The sequence below is a fragment of the Gorilla gorilla genome, chromosome 11 (genome assembly GCF_029281585.2).
Source record: "Gorilla gorilla gorilla isolate KB3781 chromosome 11, NHGRI_mGorGor1-v2.1_pri, whole genome shotgun sequence".
Classification (NCBI taxonomy): domain Eukaryota; kingdom Metazoa; phylum Chordata; class Mammalia; order Primates; family Hominidae; genus Gorilla; species Gorilla gorilla.
The window spans coordinates 74041238-74060228 of NC_073235.2; the positions used below are offsets into that span (position 1 = coordinate 74041238).

The 18991-nt window shown below is 39.8% G+C and overlaps 1 protein-coding gene across 2 annotated transcripts in view; it reads left to right on the forward strand.

The window, feature by feature from the left end:
- CYBRD1 (cytochrome b reductase 1) overlaps positions 1 to 13388 on the forward strand; it is a 35828-nt gene extending 22440 nt beyond the window's left edge. The window contains exons 3-4 of one of the 2 annotated variants that reach the window (XM_004032777.4): positions 8608 to 8762; positions 9782 to 13388. In XM_004032777.4, coding sequence (XP_004032825.1) covers positions 8608 to 8762; positions 9782 to 10085 — 459 coding nt within the window. In that variant the 3' untranslated portion in view covers positions 10086 to 13388. The remainder of the gene's footprint in view (positions 1 to 8607; positions 8763 to 9781) is intronic. The other variant, XM_004032778.5, reaches the window with a different exon arrangement.
- The last annotated feature ends 5603 nt before the right edge of the window (positions 13389 to 18991 follow it).

An 18991-nucleotide genomic window follows, 5' to 3' on the forward strand; every position in this document is an offset into this window, starting at 1 on the left:
CCAGTGCAGTACAGAATTCAAGTGTGTAGAAGTACTGAAGTATGTAGAAGTGTATAGAAGCCATAAGAGGTAGAGAAGTAGAGAGAAAAATCTTTGACTTTTGGGGCCAGGCGCAGTGGCTCATACCCATAATTCCAGCACTTTGGGGGGCCTAGGTGGGAGGATTGCTTGAGCTCAGGAGTTCTAGAGCAGCCTGGGAAACATGGCAAAACCCCGTCTGTACAAAAGATATAAAAATAAGCCAGCTCTGGTGGTGCACACCTGTGGTCCCAGCTACTCAGAAGGCTGAGATAGGAGGATTGCTTAAGCCTGGGAGGTCAAGGCTGCAGTGAGCTGAGATCCCACCACTGAACTCCAGCCTGGGTGACACAGCAAGACCCTGTCTCAAAAAAAAAAAAGGAATCTTTGACTATTTTTTATTTTAAAGAGAATGCCTGCCAAAGGCTAAAAAAGAATTAATAAAAAGAATGCTTCTAATATTTTACCATTGAGTACAGATGTGTCACATTTCCTCCTACCCCTGTTTGTGCAAAGGTTTTGTTTTTCTTCTTAAATCATAAATGGATGTGGAATTTTATTGAATGCTTTTGCTATCTCTGCTGAGATGAATATACCTTTTTTTTTTTTTTTTTTTTTTTTTTTGAGATGGAGTCTTGCTCTATCACCCAGGCTGGAGTGCAGTGCTGCCACCTTGGCTCACTGCAACACCTGCCTCCTAGGCTGAAGCAATTCTCCTGCCTCAGCCTCCCGAGTAGCTGGGATTACAGGTTCGTGCCACAACATGTGGCTAATTTTTTTTTTTTTTTTTTTTTTTTTTTTTTTTTCAGTAGAGACGGGGTTTCACCATGTTGGTCAGGCTGGTCTCGAACTCCTGACCTCAAGTGATCCACCCGCCTCGGCCTCCCAAAGTGCTGGGATTACAGGTGTGAACCATCACGTCCGGCCAATGTTTATTTATTTCTTAATTGATGTATAATAGTCCTAACATATTTTTGTGGTACATGTGATATTTCGATACAAGTATACAATGGGTAATGAACAAATCAGGGTAATTGGGATACCCATTATTTCATTTATCTTTACTTTGTGTTGGGAGCATTCCAGTTCTTCTCTTCTAGGTATTTTGAAATATACAATAAATTATTACTAACTGTAAACACCCTACCTTAAGTTTTCTTCTTTAACATCTTAATATAGTCAATTATATAAATATATTCTATTTTTAAACTTGGGTGAGTTAAAAACATATTTGTCTCAAAATTCTCTTTTGCTTTCTGAAATATCCAGATTCATATCTCACGTTGTTGTCTTTGTGCTAACCGAGCTTCTCAGAAATATTATTTCACAACTTCATGGCTTTGCTTAGTGGGATGAATTTTGGCACCTGGCTTCTTTCTTGCTCAGATCCAGAGGACAGGTAGTGTTTAAGAAAACAGGATTTGCAATTAGGAAGACCTCAGTTTGGATTAGGTTCATCCATTTGATAGTTGGTGACCGTGGACCAAGTTACTTCTCTGAATTTCTTTTGCTCAGCTATAAATCAAGGATTATAATCCTTCACAAAATCATAAGAATCAAAGCCAAATAATGCATCTAAAGGTTCAGCTCAGGGCTTAGCACACTGGCATAACACAAACTAGCTGTTGTTATTATAAGTGTAAATCCTGTGGTATGCCCCTTTATGACCTGCAGATGGCATTTTCCACTTCTACTATTGATCATAGGTACCTTCATGGTTAAGAACATGCATTTTTTGTCATTGCAATTTTATTCTCAAATCTATTCATGTATTCAGCAGTGAACTGAATACCTGTTATATGCCAGATACCTTGCTAGGCTAGGCTGTGGGTGATACCTGTTCCACAAGACAAATGTGGGCTCAAAGAGACATGCTCTCTGCCCTTGTAAAGCTTGCAGGGAAGATAGGCAATTGAGTATTTGGTAGATAGGAAGTGTTCTGGGAGACCTCTCATATAGTATGTGAGAGCTCTCATATAGGGGATAAAGGAAGTCACACCTCACACCAAGAGCTGAAGCCACACGCCTGGTGTTGAAAGGGCGGAGAGTCTTCTAGGTGGATGGAATAGCATGTGGGGAAGAGTTTGTGGTATTTGAGGAGTAGGGAGGAGACCAGGCTGTCCAGAGCAGGGCATAGAAGATGAACTGGAGGCTGGACAGGTATAATTATAGGGAGACTAGCTTGCAGGTGTTTATGGAGTTAAGATGAGAAACAATGGTGGCCTAGAGGAGTAGCAGTAGCAGTGAAGCAAAGTGGATAGATTCTAAAGATATTTAGCAGGTAGAATTAATGTGATTTGGAAAGCAGATGATGTAAAGAATGAGAGAGAGTCACTCACAGGCTTTATTGAGCAGGTGGGTAGCCACAAGTTTGAATAAGTGGGTAGATGAGAAGGGAAACATTGGAGGGGAGGAGAGGGCTGGAGGAGTGTTAGATGCTACTGAGGAGATAAGCAAAATAAAGTCTGAAAACTGATCATTAGGCTTAGTAACCTGGAAGTCACTAATGACCCCAGAAAGCAATTTCCTGGCTTCCTTCCTAGGAGCCAGACTGCAATGGATTGAAGAGGGAGCAGAAGGTGAGGAAACAGAGTGGTAACTCAGTCAAGAGGTTTGGGTGAGAGGGGAGGAGACAGAGAGGGTGGCAATTGGACAGGGACAGGAGTCCAAGGAGGCATTTGGGTGCTCTTTTTTTTTTTGTCTACTTCTGCTTTTTATTGTGAGAAGTTTGGGCTTATGGAAAGGCTAACAGGATGGCACCAGTAAAGAAAGAGACACTGTGAACACTGGAGAGACACAGTGATGTATAGCTAGGTCCTTGGGAAGCAGGTCACAGAGCACAGCTGGAAAATTGGAGGACATAATCTCCAATGTAATTGAAGAAAAGAATTGTTGGCTTGGGGTGATTTCTTGCTTTGTTTTGTTTGGTGGCAGGAAATGGAGGCTCTTCTCTGAAGTTCCTCTGTTTTTCCCATGAGGTGATGGTAAGATCATCCCCCAAGAGTAAGGAGGCACATCGGAGAGTCAGACATTTGAGGATGGGGGAGAATGGAGAGCTCATTGATAAATAAGACAATAGAGGTTTGCTGAGCAGGGTTGTTGAACTGCTCATAATCATGAACTTGGAGTGATGCTAGTCTCTGTAGTTGTGGTTTACTCCAGTATTACCTAGCAGACCAGGGGTAGTCATGAAGATGGCTGAGCCAGGGTTGGGGTATTGCCAGGTGGATGTGATGAAAAGACAGTGTAGCAAGGAGATGTAGAATATTGGCAGGAGACTTAATGACCAGTTTGAGTGTCTGTTACGTCCTTTATAAAAAAAGTATGGGCATATTGTAGTTGGTGCTGGTTAGATTTATTTATTTATTTATTTTTAATTTTTTTTAACCCCTGGAAGAAAAGTGTCATTACATTGGAGGAATGCAATTTGGCAATGACCTAAGACAGCATTTGGTCCCTAGAACAGCAGCATTAGCATCACTAGGGAAATTAGAAAGACAGATTCTCAGCTTCCACCCTAGATCCACTGAACCAAAGACTCGGGCTGGGGCCCAACAATCTGTGCTTTAACAAGCACATAAGGTGATTCAGATTAGTGCTAATATTTCCGAATAATTAATCTAAGAGAAAAGCCTATGAATGGTCAAAAAGTTGGACATTAACAGTAATATTAATGAAAATAAATGTGAGTTCTTTAACACTGGGAGCTTGTCTGTCTTGTGTAGCATTCCCAACACTCAGAACATCTGGGTCATAAGAGGGGTAAAACGTATGTGGAATGAAGGACTGAATGAGTTTATAAAATAGCACAAAGATGAAGGAGAGCTGGGAGGAGCTTCCATATAATAATCTACAGTTTACTTGAAAGCTCATTAAATCTACCTGTACCCTAAAAAAAAAACAAAACCAAAAAAAGCCATACCTACTACAAAAGCTAGCCAGGTAGATATTTTCTAGTCTCATTAATGTCTTTTGCAGTAAGAGCTTTTGTTATGTCTAAAAGCTTACACACACTAAAAAAAAAAAAAAAAAAAGAAAACAAAAGAAAAGAAAAAAAACCAACCTCAGGCCAGACATGGCATGGTGGCTCACGCCTGTAATCCCAACAATTTGGGAGGCCAAGGTAGGAAGATCAGTTGAGGCCAGGAGTTGAAGACCAACCTGGGCAGCATAGCAAGGCCCTATCTCTGTAAAAATAAAAACAAATAAAAGTCATCTGTTTCATAAAGTGAGAAACTGCCATAGTAGTATACATTTATATCTTTAAGAATAGTAATAATTAACTGAGAAATGCCCAGACATTTAAGATGGAAACTTTATTCTATTCTATTCTATTTATTTATTTATTTACTGAGACAGCATCTCACCCTGTCGCCCAGGCTGGAGTACTGTGGTGCAATCTTGGCTCATTGCAACCTCTGCCTCCTGGGTTCAAGTGACTTTCATGCTTCAGCCTCCCAAGTAGCTAGGATTACAGGCCCATGCCACCATACCTGGCTAATTTTTGTATTTTTAGAAGAGGAGGTGCTTCACCATGATGTCCAGGCTGGTCTCAAATTCCTGGCCTCAAGTGATCCACCCACCTCGGCCTCCCAAAGTGCTGGAATGGCAGACATGAGCCACTGTGCCCAGCCAACATGGAAACTTTAAAAGTAAACTTTTATTGTCTATTTCTAATTATAAAAGTAATACACATTAATGTTAAAGTTTATAAGATGTATAAAGATATAAAGAAAAAACCCTGGCTATTCTGGGCACACTGCCTATGGGGTATTCCTGTTCCACAAGGAGTAGAACCTCTGCTGCTGCTACAAATTAAATAAAAAAACAAAAAATGAAAAACCCCACTGATACTGCCATAATCTAGAGATATCATTACCTTTTGGCTTATTCCCTTTAGGCTTTTATTATGCCTATGCAAATGTAGATATAGATATTTAATTTTTAAACGTAATTGGGTCATACTGTATTTTCACTTTCATCTCTAAGTAATAACTTTTTATGAAAGTTTATTTTTCCTTAGCTCTTAAGAACTTCCACTGTGGTGAAGAACAGCTTCCTGTAGGTGATGATTCCTAAACACTGGGGCACTTTGTTTGCATATAGTTGGCATTTAGTGTGTGTGTAGACTATATATAATGGAATATTCCACTACCTTCTCTTTTGAGGGTTTTCCAGACTGTTTATCCATATCTCTAGAATAATTTGAGTGAATCAACAGCAGTCATTTTCAAACTTCAACATGCGTAAGAATCGTCTGGGCAGTTTGTTAAAAATGCAGATTCCTGGGCCCTAATCCAGAAATTGGATTTAGCAGGTCAGAATGTGGCCCAGGCATCTTTTTATTTTTTATTTTTTTGTTATTGTTGTTTTTGTTGTTGAGACAGAGCTTTGCTCTGTCACCCAGGCTGAAGTGCACAATGTCAGCTCACCGCAACCTCCGCCGTCCGGGTTCAAGCAATTCTCTTGCTTCAGCCTCCAGAGTAGCTGGGACTACAGGCATGTGCCACCATGCCTGGCTAGTTTTTGTATTTTTAGTAGAGATGGGGTTTCGACATGTTGGCCAGGCTGGTCTTAAAATCCTGATCTCGAGTGATCCTCCTGCCTCGGCCTCCCGAAGTGCTGGGATTACAGCAGGCATCCCTTTAAATGCATGCCTTCTGTGAACAGCACTTCCACTACTGACTTAGAGAGACAAAAGGTCTTATAATTTTTGGTCCACTAGGTTATAAATTATCACCTTCACTTGTAAGGTGGTAAGATTAAGATAGTTAAAAGGAAATAATGATTATTTATAAATTATAAGTTATTATAAATTATAAATATGCATCACTGCAGCATTCAGAACACTTTTAATCAAAGTTAAGCATTCTGTAATGTTTTTCTTTTCCTTTTAAATGTAATTTTCTTTTGTTGCAAAAAATGTTTAATGGTGAAAGTCAGATTTAGGGTAGTTAAGTTGCTCAGGGATCCTGTAAGCAAATTTCTGACCTCCTACCTGCTTAGACTGTTGAGCCCTACAGGATTGTAAGAGACACACATGACAAATTATGGAGGAAATGAGAGAAAACAAAGAATCTTAGGAATGAAAATAGGAGAGCAGGCATGAGAAATATATGTTTCTATGGGTAAGCCACAGAAAAGATACGATGATTTATGGAGATATATTTGTGCTATATCCCTGAGCCCCATTTTCTTTTCCTTTCTTTTCTTTTTTCTTTCTTAGACAGGGTCTCACTCTGTCACCCAGGCTGGAGTGCAATGGCACAATCTCAGCTCACTGCAACCTCCATCTCCAGGACTCAAGCAATCCTCCTGCCTCAGCCTCCATAGTAGCTGGGACCACAGGCGTGCACCACCACGCCCAGCTAATTTTTTGTAGAGATGGGGTTTCGCCATGTTGCCCGGGCTTGTCTTGAACTCCTGGACTCAAGTGATCTTCCCACCTTGACCTCCCAAAGTGCTGGGATTACAGGCGTGAGGCACCACACTCGGCCCCCATTTTCATATAGAAAGCACAACATGGACATCAGGAATCTTGCCCTTTGATACTAATAGAATCACTGAAGTTCACTGAAGAAGATTTAGGAATATTCTGAACCACCAAGAGGGAACCCTCTGAACCATTTCTAATATATTCAGGCATTTTGGTTATTAACTAAATAATAAAATATGCAAACCAACCTATCAAATGCATTTGTTATTACTTTTTAAATATAAATTACAGAATTTATTGTATTAGGATATACTTCAGAAAACAAAAGTTAATCTTGGCTATTCTTGGCCCTTTGATCTATGTAAATTTTAGAATCAATGCATCAAATTCCACCAAAAATCTGTTAGGATTTTATTTAATCTATAGATGAATTTGAGAACCGACATCTGTATAATACAAGTCTTCCAACTCATTATCCTGAGTCTGTTTTTTTTAGCCTTCTCCAAAATATTGCAAAGCTTTATATTTTCTTTGTAGAGTTGTTGTCTCCAACTTATTGCTAGCTCCTTGCTATTAGAAATGGTATCATTAAAAATTAATTCACTTGTTGCCTCTTTACAAAAAGTGCAACTGATCTCAAGTATAAATTTATACCTAGCAAACTTGATAAACTTATGTTAGTAATTAATCTCAAGATTCTTTTGGATTGTGTTTTATAATCTTATGTGATTAATAAGTTTTGTTTCTTTTTCTATCATCATTTCTTTTTCTTGCTTAACTCAGTAGCTGAGACTTTCAGAAAAATGCTGAATAGGAATAGGTGATAAGGGATATAAGACAAATCCCTTCTAGATCTGAGTCATGTCTTGGAAGAGAGCTACTCTGAAATGCCTATAGACCATAAGCAGACTGTGTGTGAGCAAGAAATATACTTTTGTATGTTAAGCTCTTGAAAATGGAGCCTGTTAGTTCCTATAGCATGTTCTGTCCTAATATAATCAGATTAAAATAATCATCTTCCATTCCTAGTTTGTTAAAACATCTCATACATGACTGTTGAATCCTACCAATGTTTTTCACCATCTGTTTTGATGATTATATGATTTTTCCTCTGCAGTCTGTTAAAGTGACAAATCATACAAATTGTTTTGTTATTAGTTTCCATTTATTACTATTTGGTATTACACATGAGCTGATTCTCAGTGTGAATTAGGGCATTGGACCCCTCCCCCCGCCTCCCTTCTTCTGTCTCCCCATTAGCCCTTGGATCTCAATCAAGAAAGCTGAACAGTGATGTTAGTGCTTTCTCCCCACTCTCCTCTCTTTTCATAATTATTTTGCTAGGATGGTAGATCCTAAATAGGCATCTGAAAAAATGTTCCTTTAAACTCAGTAATTCAGTAACCACAAAGTCATCTTTATCTTGTTGAAGAGAGGATACTTGATGGGCAAAGGTGTGGGGTGACAAAACCGTGAAAGCGTAACAGACTTCAGTTTATATAGGAACCTTGCTGTCTTCTCTGCAAAGATGTATCCCACTAGCGATTTAATTATCAAGGAAATGAAGAAAACTTTTCTGCAGAATTCATTTCTTTCTCATAAAACAAAAATCAACTTCTTTCCACATAGCTTTTTAGGTTGAACTGACTAAATTCTGTGTCCTAATGTACTCGGTTTTAGTGATTTAAAAAATCTTTTCCTTCCCTTCCTACTTAGCAACCTTAGGAGATTGGTAAAAACAAACAAGTACCAGAATGTTCACTATAGTCGGATTAAGGATAGCAAAAACCAAACAGAAACATCCATAGAGAACTGTATAAATAAATTGTTATAGCCTTAGGATATTAGCCATTAAAAGGAATAAATTAGGTAAATGTATAGGTATGAAAAAGATTTCCAAGACATTCTGTTAAGGGAAAAAAGCAAGATGCAGAACAATATGTATAGGGATAATAAATTTTCTGGAAGGATCCATGAGAAGGTGATAAAAGGGGTTACATTAGGTAGTGGAACTGGAGTGAGGAAACTTCATTTTCTACCCTTTGGCTCTATATGAAAGGTTTTCTCATATTACACATATTGCTTTTTAAATAATTTAAAATTAGTTTAGAACTTAAAATTAAATGATAACCTTTGCACTTTTTGGTGTTTAGCTTCTTTCAGGTTTTTCAGTCTTTCTGCTTCCATGGGCTCCGCTTTCTCTCCGAGCATTTCTCATGCCCATACATGTTTATTCTGGAATTATCATCTTTGGAACAGTGATTGCAACAGCACTTATGGGATTGACAGAGAAACTGATTTTTTCCCTGTAAGTTGCATAGTCTTCTTAATTGTAATACTTAAGCCACAAAATGTTAAATATTTGTTCACTGGGAAAATGTAAATATAACAAAATTTTTTAGATATTAAAATTAAAAAATATTTTAAAGAATTTGTTATATCATATAGGTAATATGATATTACTAAAAGTTTAGAAGGACCAAAAAGTCTGACAAATTGTATTACTCTTATGAAACAACTATTGAAGTTATACATTCCCTTTCAATCTTGTTCATATGCATGTTTTTATATTAATTGTAATTATAGTGTACATACATTTTTGTTTCATCCTTTTTAAAAGTTTTAAGTGAAAACTGTTACTGGTGGAGGGTGTCCAGGTTCTTGGCGTTTCGAACAAAGAAGTGGACAAAACACACAAACAAACCAAGTAAAGAATGAAGCAACAAAAGCAGAGAGTTACTGAAAATGAAAGTACACTCCACAGGGCGGGAGTGGCCTGAGCAGCCACTCAACGGCCCCGATACAGAATCTTCTTGGGTCCAAATAGCCCCTAGAGGTTTCCCATTGGCCACTTGGTGTTCACCCCATGTAAATGAAGTGGTGGCCCTCAGTCAGTTTGATTGGTTGTAGAAAGCAACCAATCAGAGAAACTTTCAATTTTCCATCTTCCATGCAGAAAAGCGGGGTTTGCAAAGGGAGTAGCCTCCGGTCCTTTTGCTACTTAGATGTGGAAAGTTGGGGGTTTCATTTTGGTTTAGTTCTAGGAAGTCCATGTGAATTGACCTGAGGTTGCCTGCCTCCGGACCCTACCTGCCTTAAAACAAGTGTTACAGATGCTATATTATTTTCATATTTATTATTTTTAAATCAATTTCATTATATATTCCTGAGTGAATTGTAGCATAATTTATATTTCTCCTTAATAGCAAGCTTTGAGTGTTTACATTGAAACTGTACTAGTGTGCATTTTGAGCAGATACATTCAAGACTGTTTTGCATGTTGCTGTATCATCCTGTTTGTAATTGGATACATCTCTTATTTCATAGGAGAGATCCTGCATACAGTACATTCCCGCCAGAAGGTGTTTTCGTAAATACGCTTGGCCTTCTGATCCTGGTGTTCGGGGCCCTCATTTTTTGGATAGTCACCAGACCGCAATGGAAACGTCCTAAGGAGCCAAATTCTACCATTCTTCATCCAAATGGAGGCACTGAACAGGGAGCAAGAGGTTCCATGCCAGCCTACTCTGGCAACAACATGGACAAATCAGATTCAGAGTTAAACAATGAAGTAGCAGCAAGGAAAAGAAACTTAGCTCTGGATGAGGCTGGGCAGAGATCTACCATGTAAAATGTTGTAGAGATAGAGCCATATAACATCACGTTTCAAAACTAGCTCTACAATTTAGCTTCTCCTATTAGTCATATGATAATTGGGCTATGTAGTATCAATATTTACTTTAATCACAAAGGATGGTTTCTTGAAATAATTTGTATTGATTGAGGCATATGAACTGACCTGAATTGGAAAGGATGTGATTAATATAAATAATAGCAGATATAAATTGTGGTTATGTTACCTTTATCTTATTGAGGACCACAACATTAGCACGGTGCCTTGTGCGGAATAGATACTCAATATGTGAATATGTGTCTACTAGTAGTTAATTGGATAAACTGGCAGCATCCCTGGCCTGTTGTCATGCAGTCATTTCCTGTTAATTCTGGGAGACAATGATTTCACAACTAGAGGGAAGCAGTCCTAAAAGTTTAAAATCCGATAATGAATATCTGGGACAGGGTTTAGATCATGACGCTACACAGATACCATGATGAAAGTATATTAAAGAAATTTAGGAAAGCACCTGGTTCCTTTCTCCCCATGCCTGCCTTCTGCTCCCTCCCCAGCTGGTTTGGGCTCAAATTGTCCCTGGAGACTAGGGTTTATGTTAGGGTATTGATAGATTAGAGCAGGTGGTTGAAGAGATCTTCTCTGGTCAGACTTGGTAGAATTTCCAAAACTGAAGTTAGCCCCAAGACTTCCCTAGGGTTGATGTACTTTATGATCCAATGCTAAACCTCTTAGAATGAAAATATGCTTCAACACTTAAGTAGCATACACTGCCCTACAAACCTCAAAGAGCACTTTTCCCCAAGTTCTTGTTTTTATTTTTGAAAGTACTCACACACCACTTACTATGCTCCAAACACTCCTCTAAGCACTTTACAAATATTAGCTCATTCAGTCCCCAGACAGACGGGATGAAGTAGGTATTGTACTGTTCCCATTTTACAGGTGAGAGATTTGAAGCCTGGGGAGGCTAGTAACTCACCCCAAGGTCACGCGGCTCATACATGGTGGGACTGAGACTCAGATGCAGGCAGTCTGGCACCTCAGTCTGGATTCTAACCATTTCGCTAAGCTATTTTTGTCTTGTACTACTTTGACCCACCCCTGAATAAACCTCAATTGCTGGAGTGGGGTGGAGTTATTAAAGGGATGCTTTTTACCTTTTGCTGTCTGCTGAGGCAGATTCCCCAGATAACCAAGGAAAAGGGGCCACCCGTACCTGGAAATAGGCCATAGGGCCCCTACTACTGCCAACAAGCCATGGCCTACCTTGACACTCGTTTGATCTTAAAATTGTGTCTTGGTAACAAAAGATTTGGACAAGCATATCTGTAGCTTTCAAGTTAATTAATTGCAATATTTTTTTCTTTGGGATTTTAGCTGCTGAACAACTTTCAGTTTGGAGCTAAAAGAGACCTATCTCATGGTCTGCCCTTCCCTGGGGCAATAGCTAGGGTCTTTCCTGATTTTTATGGAATTTTAGGGGATATTTTGAGCTTTGGGTTCTCAGTAGTGAATTGAGACTTGGAGGTGACTTTTCATGTTTGGAGTATCATCTCTGTCTGGGCTCTGGGCTGACAAATTAAAACCTAGAGTAGTGCTTATGCTGAAATGATACTTTTCATTTTTTGGTTGATTTTTTTGCCTTCCCTTCAATTTTAAACTGAAGCATTTTAATGTGGGTAGAAACTCTATACCAAATACACTAAACATTTTGGTGCTTAGTGGATTTATTTTTAGGTAACTGGTACTTACTTGCAAAGACTGAATACAAGCCACACTCCATCATATCCCTTAAACTTCATGAAAAACCATTCAAGATCCCCTTGCTGCAACACTGTTCTCTTCTTCTCTACTAAATTCTATTTCCAAAATTGGTAATAGAGCCAGAAGGATCCCCAGTACCCAGCCCTCTGCCTGGCACAAAGTGGTAGCACAATTAAATTCAGTATGGGTAGAGTATGGTACAGTCTTGGTGTCATAGAAGGAGTAGTTGCATAGTCACACATCATTTGATAAGTTGGATGTTCCATTACACAGAAGAACACAAAATTCCAGGGTTTTTGGAGGAAGGGATTAGATAGTGACTAAGCCACCAGAATTGAGGTGGCCATTCCTTTTTATATAGGCTAAGAAACAGGTTATCAGTGAAAAGTTAATTATGGCTTTGGCACTAGAATAGCACTGTTGCAAAGTATTTAAGCACCCCTCATCTCAGCCCTTTATTTTATCTTTCATGTGGGCTAACGTGAGGATAATCTTACAGATATTATAGGAATTTCTTTTCTATCTTTATGAAAACAACGTATATAAAATATATCTAGAAAACCTTTGTTTGAGACTCTTATTTAATGGGCTTTTGATTCTAATGATAATTGTACCTTTATCTTTCAAAAGCTGATATTTCCTACCTAAGCATCTCCCCAGAAAAATATCTCATTAAAAAGCCCATAAATAATAGGGGAGAAGAAAGCCTTAGGTATCAATTCCAAAACAGTGATTGAAATTTCCCAAAATAATTATGGCTTCTGTCATCTCCAGAGATAACCTGGCTTGGTTTACCCCATAATCTAATTTCAGAAAAGAAAGCTTTATTTTAACACTCATCTGAATCAACATTAAAGCCTTTTCTCTCAAAGCGTTTATTGAGAAACTCAAATGAATATACTTTTTGAATTACTGTCATCAAAAGTGTACGGCTTCCTGTGCTGCTTGTGTCAAATGGAACCTGCCCTCTAAAGCACTTTCTTTCCTTTACTTGCGTGGTTTCATGTAAGCTGTGCTGTTTAGAAACAACATCTCAGACTTTACAAAGAAATGACAAAGAAGGCAATTGCACTTTTTAAGGGATATCGACAAGCAGTTTCTGTTTTCTAAAGGACAAAATATAGAGTGTGTGTCATTTTTAATTAGATTCTTTCCCCTGCTGAGTTGGAAATTCCAGTGCAGCACTGATTGACCACAGTTGCCAATCTAAAAGCACAAAGACAGAAGTAAAGCTTTATGCTAATTTTATTTCAATATGATAGAAAATTTATCTTGGTATGTCCTTTTTTAGATAACTCCAGCAGGAAACTGTAACTGCTATGTCTTTAGGAAAATGTAGAAGAAAGAACATTATTATTCTTTAATTCCTACGAGGTACTTGAAAACCTTAAGTGGAAAAGATTTCTATCTTTTTATCTTAGCGCATTTGTGGAAAAAATATTAACTATCCTGAATATTTTATAATTTTGTAGGAAAATATGCATCTATTTTTTCTTGACTTCTTTTATATAGTAATAAAAGTTATTTTGGAAGCTCTTTGTGTGTTATCAATTTGTCTGGGGTAGCAGGGGTAGGCATTGTTGTGAAAGTTTCTTTGCCATGGTTTTTGGTTTGTTTGTTTGTTTTTCAGCAGAGATAGTCTTTTTTCAGTTTCTTGATTATGTTAACTGAAAAGCCAGACTCTGTAATATATAATACATATTTTATAATATTTACTATTAATATTATATATTTATATATAATATTTAATATTTTATATATAAAATTTTTTGCAGTAAAGAGTTTAATTAATGCGAAGCAGCCAAGAAGAAGGACTGGAGTTATCACTCAAATCAGTCTTCCTGAAGGCTCAGAGGTTAGGGTTTTTCAATGATAGTTTGGTGGGCAGGGGCAAGGGAATGGATGCTGCTGATTGGTTGGGAATGCAATCATAGGTGTGTAGAAAACAATCCTCATGCACTGAGTCCCCCTCTGGAGGGGGGGCCACAGGACCAATTAAGTCATGAGTCACAAGTCCAGGTGGGGTCAGCTCTTCACTACCTGACCAATCTTGGGTTCTACAATAGTGATGTTATCTATAGGAACAACTGGGGAAGTCACAAATTTTGTGACCTCTGGCCACCTGACTCCTGAGCAGTAAGAGATTAGAGAAACTGATGCAGGTCAGGGGAGCCCCAACGTGGAGCTTAGCCCATGTAGGTTTTTGGCTTTGCCCAGGAAAGAATTCAAGAGCAAGCCAGAGGTGGAAGAAAACAGCTTTACTGAAGAGGCAGTGTTACAGCACCATGACTGCTCCTGTAGAGCAGTGCTACCCCCTAGGCAGAGAGTAGCCTGTAAAATATTTTAAAGAGGTTTATTCTGAGCCAATACAAGTGTCAATGACCTGGGGAACACAATCTCAAGAGGTCCTGAGAAAGTGTGCCCCAGCACTCGGAATTACAGTTTGGTTTTAGATATTTTAGGGAAGCAGGAGTTACAGGGACAGGCATAAATCAATGCATGGAAGGTATGCAGTGGTTTGCCCCAAAAAGGTGGGGTAACTTGAAACAGAAGCTTAGTTTATAGGTGGATTCAGAGACTCTTTAATATGCAATTGGTTAAAGGAATAGAGCTCTGTCTAAAAATTTGGAGTTGGCCGGGTGCAATGTCTCATGCCTGTAATCCTAGCACTTTGGGAGGCCGAGGTGTGAAGATCACTTAAGCCCAGGAGTTTAAGACCAGCCTGGGCAACAAAGTGAGACCCCATCTCTAGAAAAACAAAATTAAGAAGTTATCTAGGTGTGGTGGCATGTGCCTGTAGTTCCAGCTACTCAGGAGGCTGGGGTGGGAGGATCACTTAAGTCCAGGAAGTCAAGGCTGCAGTGAGCCATGATCATGCTAGTGCACTCCAGCCTAAGTGACAGAGCAAGACTCTGTCTCAAAAAAATAAAAAATAAAAAAATAAAAAAAAATTTGGGAGTCAACAGAAAGGAATATTTATGGAATAGCAAATTATTCTACGTGGTGGTTCTCTGCTAGGTTTAAGACAAATTTCTGCCCTGTAATAGCTACAATATGGTCATAAGGATCTGGTAAAATATACTCAAATATCCTATCCAACTTTCTCCACCTTGCTGAATTCAGCATCTCCTCTAAAACTCAGATTTTAGAGCTTTTCAGCTCCTGCTTCATCTCCTTTGCCCCTGCTCCCACCACGCCTCAGTCTGGGTGGAATGTTTCTCCTCACAGCATTCAAAGAGCTTGGTTCCTGCCTCTAGCCCATCTTTTTTTTTTTTTTTTTTTTCCAGTTGCAAGATTTAATAGAGTGAAAACAGAGCTTCCATAAAATGGGAGGGAATCCAAAGAGGATTGCCGTTGCCGGCTCGAATGCCTGGGTTTATGTCCCAATCATTGTCTCTTCCCCTGTGCTCTCACGTGATAGATGATTGGCTATTTCTTTACCTCCTGTTTTAGCCTAATTAGCATTTTAGTGAGCCCTCTTTACTACCTGACTGGTCTGGTGTGAGCTAAGTTGCAAGCCCCGTGCTTAAAGGTGGATGCGGTCACCTTCCCAGCTAGGCTTAGGGATTCTTAGTCAGCCTAGGAAATCCAGCTAGTCCTATCTCTTAGTACCACCTCTCAACAGGAAAACCCAAGTGCTGTTGGGGAGGTTGGCCAAAGACCGCTCTAACTGCTTCCTGCTGAATTGGGACGTAGTAGGGGTCGTGCAATTGAGATTTCCTCGGAAGGGGTGCCTTCGATGTCATTAACATCAGAGCATGGGCTAGCAGGCCGGTCCAGGGGTCCACGGTAGATCTTAGTCATGGACTGCATCTGGGGCTCCATTTGAAGAACGATTTGTAGTTTTACAGCTTCGGTTCTGGAAGAGACAAACTTAACAAGGAGGTTAAAGATACAGGGATTGAAATGTATGGCCTGCAGTGCAGGGGATTATTTCTTTGGCACTTCACAGGCCCTGACTATCTGCTTGATAGTTTTGAAAAGGCCTGGTCCCATAAATAATGATTTGGCCATCTGATGGGTGCTATCAATGGCTAAGTGAAAGTTTTGGTGAAGGGTTTTAAGTAATTTCCATTGGTTAGCTGCAGACAAAAGTATTTTCTCTTCTTTGGTGGCTAGCCATCCTGAGGGGAGGAAACTATGTCCCCATGAGGTTCCCCATTCTATTTCTCCTGCTGATTACAGAGGGGATTACCCCATACTAGGGGTCCTTCTACAAGCATTTCTAATGGAGGGTCCCACCTTGTGGCTCTTTTGGCTTCAATATCCACTTGGCAGTTCCCTTCCGATGACCCCGACAGTGTAAGACTGCCACCTCTTTAGGTTTCTGTACAGCTAATAATAATCTCCTAATGGCTTCCTGATGTTTGATAGGTGTTCCCTCGGAAGTTAGGAATTCCCTTTCTCTCCATATTGCTGCGTGGGCATGGAGGACTAGGTAAGCATACTTAGAGTCTGTATATATATATTCACCCTTTTTCCTTCTTCTAATTCTAGTGCCCGAGTGAGGGCTATTAGTTCTGCCAGCTGAGCGCTAGTTCCTGGAGTGAGGGGATTACTTTCAAGTATTCCATTATCACTGACCACTGCATACCCCGCTTTTCGAAGTCCTTTTTCTACAAAGGAACTTCCATCAGTATACAAGTTGAGGTCAGGATCAGTCAAGGGAATCTCTAGAAGGTCCCCTCGAGTGGTGAAGTTTTGAGCAATTACTTGTTGACAGTTATGTTCTATTTTTTTCTTCATTGCCTGGAAGAAATGTGGCTGGATTAAGGGTTGCACAAGTGTGCAGTCGCAGCACTGGTCCCTCAAGTAATAGAGCCTGATGTTTAAGCAAATGGTTGTCTGACAGCCACAAGTCTCCACACAGTGAGATCTCTTCCCTGTATCATTTTAACTGCTTCAGATACTAAGACTGCTACTGCTGCCACTACCAGTAAAAAATAAGGCCAACCCGTTGTCACTGCATCAGTTTCCTTACTCAAGTATGCCATGGGTTGCAAGCTGGTCCCTTGGACCTGTATAAGGACTCCTAGAGCTATTCCTGTTTTTTTCTGTTACATATAAGGAAAAGTCTTGCCCTGTTGGCAAGCTTAACACTGGGGCTTGGTTAGGGCCTTCTTTAGGGCCTGGAAAGCCACTTCTGCTTCAGGTGTCCATCTTACTAAATGGGTATTGGCTTTCTGAGTTTTCTTAATTAGTGTATATAATGACCTGGCTATTTCGCCGTACCTGGGAATCCATATTCGGCAGAAGCCTGTTATGCCAAGGAACCCTCTTAGTTGCTTTAGTGTTTTGGGATGAGGATAAGCCAGTATAGGCTGGATACATTTCTCACCGAGGGCAAAACTTCTGGCGAGTGTACTCTTTCTGCAGGAAGTAAAAATGGCCTTACTAAATAAATTAAATTTATGTTCAAGTACTATTTCTTTACAGCACCTGGGAACAAGCATTTCAAACAACTCCTTACCATTTATTCTCCTGGGTCCACATCTCTTCTTAAAGGAATGTGGACTTTCTTCCATGATTATCGGCTGTATGAAGAACTGTCTTGGAACCAAGAGAATACATCTTCATAGGATGCTAGGCTTCAGGGAGCTAGAATAGAGGAGTGGGGAGCACAAACTGAAAAGGGTTCCCCTCACTCACTACAGAAGCACAACCCGTAAGGCCAGCCATTCTAAGGACAGGCCAATTTGGGTGGGTGAGGATGCTGGATACGGGAGCGGTCCAGGAGCACATGTCTGCCAACCTTTGTTCATGTCAGAGGTAGCCCGCAGGGCAGTGCTCATTTATATCACCAATCCATAAGAATACATTTTTGTTTTGTCAAAAAGACAATGTCTATAGAATTATCTGAAACCTGTTTTTTCAGATCTGACTAGAGTGAGTTAGCTACGATCACCTTCCTTCTGGTAGCCACTCAAGGGGCGTGATAGGCGAGTGAGGTTTATAGAGTGAAAGGAAGAAGGCTCATGCAGGATTTGGCTGGTGAGTGTTCTATTAGGGTGAGAATTTTGGAAGGAGAAGCTTTCTGATTGACTTTCAAATACAGTTGGCAATCTGGTTGGTATAATATCTACTGGTACATAACTAGGAAATTTCTAGACTGAGTGGAATAGTATGAGTTTTTCTGTTTCAATGGGAAGAATATCTGGTTGTCGGCCTCAGGGTCAGAACTGTACATATGCAATCCCTTAGTTTGGTGAATGTTATGGTAGAAATTTAGTCTGAAGTCTAGTCCAAATAAATGTTTTCTATATTCTCATATCTATTTATATGAATCTTATCACATTAAGGCTAGACTGAGACATGTCACAAATTTCTCTCTTGTGGAATGAAGGTGAAAAAGAGAAATAAAAGCATTGGGTGAATGTTGAAATGGATAAGTTCTGAGATTCCTCTTAAAGTTTAGATTCTGATGAGATTTCCTGAACAGGTGCCTCTCTTGTGGCTCAGGTACCAGAGGGACTCTGTAGAACTCCAGGGGGCCAGGCCCTAGCTCAGCCCTGGCACACACAGGCAGGCCCTAGAGTAGCCACTGGTGATGAAGGAGGAGGGCAGGAAGCATCCTTGCCCTCCCCAACCCACAACCTGGCTCCCTGTCTCTATCAGCACTCACATTCCCCATTCAAACCTCTAGGCCTTGAGCAGATTGTAGGAGGTTCTGGCCCAGTGAACTCACCTGGAACACGCAAATGAAGGAAGTAAAAGAGTGTGAGGCAAGAGGAGCAGTGACAGCCTTAAGTGTGAGCTAATTCACCCCAAGAGCAAGCAAAAGTGCAAATAAAACTCAAGGGTGTGGAAGAGTGTGGAGTGATGATTAGGATTCGGGCCTCTCCTTACCTAGCCTTCCTACATTCTCTCTCTCTCAACCTCTCGCCCTCTCTCTCTCTCTCTCTGTCTCATTTACCAGAGCACTGGATTGCGAATGGAGTGCAAGTAGAGACTGAGAATCACCACTGTAGTGATTGTATCTGTGTGGCAAATCATCTTAAAGATTTCTTGTATTTGGAAACAATGTCTAACAAAGAATGGCCAAATACAAAGTTATACTATACAAAAATTATGTCATCAAAAATTATATTGTTCAAGTGAATAATTAGCAATATGAAAATATGTTCATAAAATATTAAGTG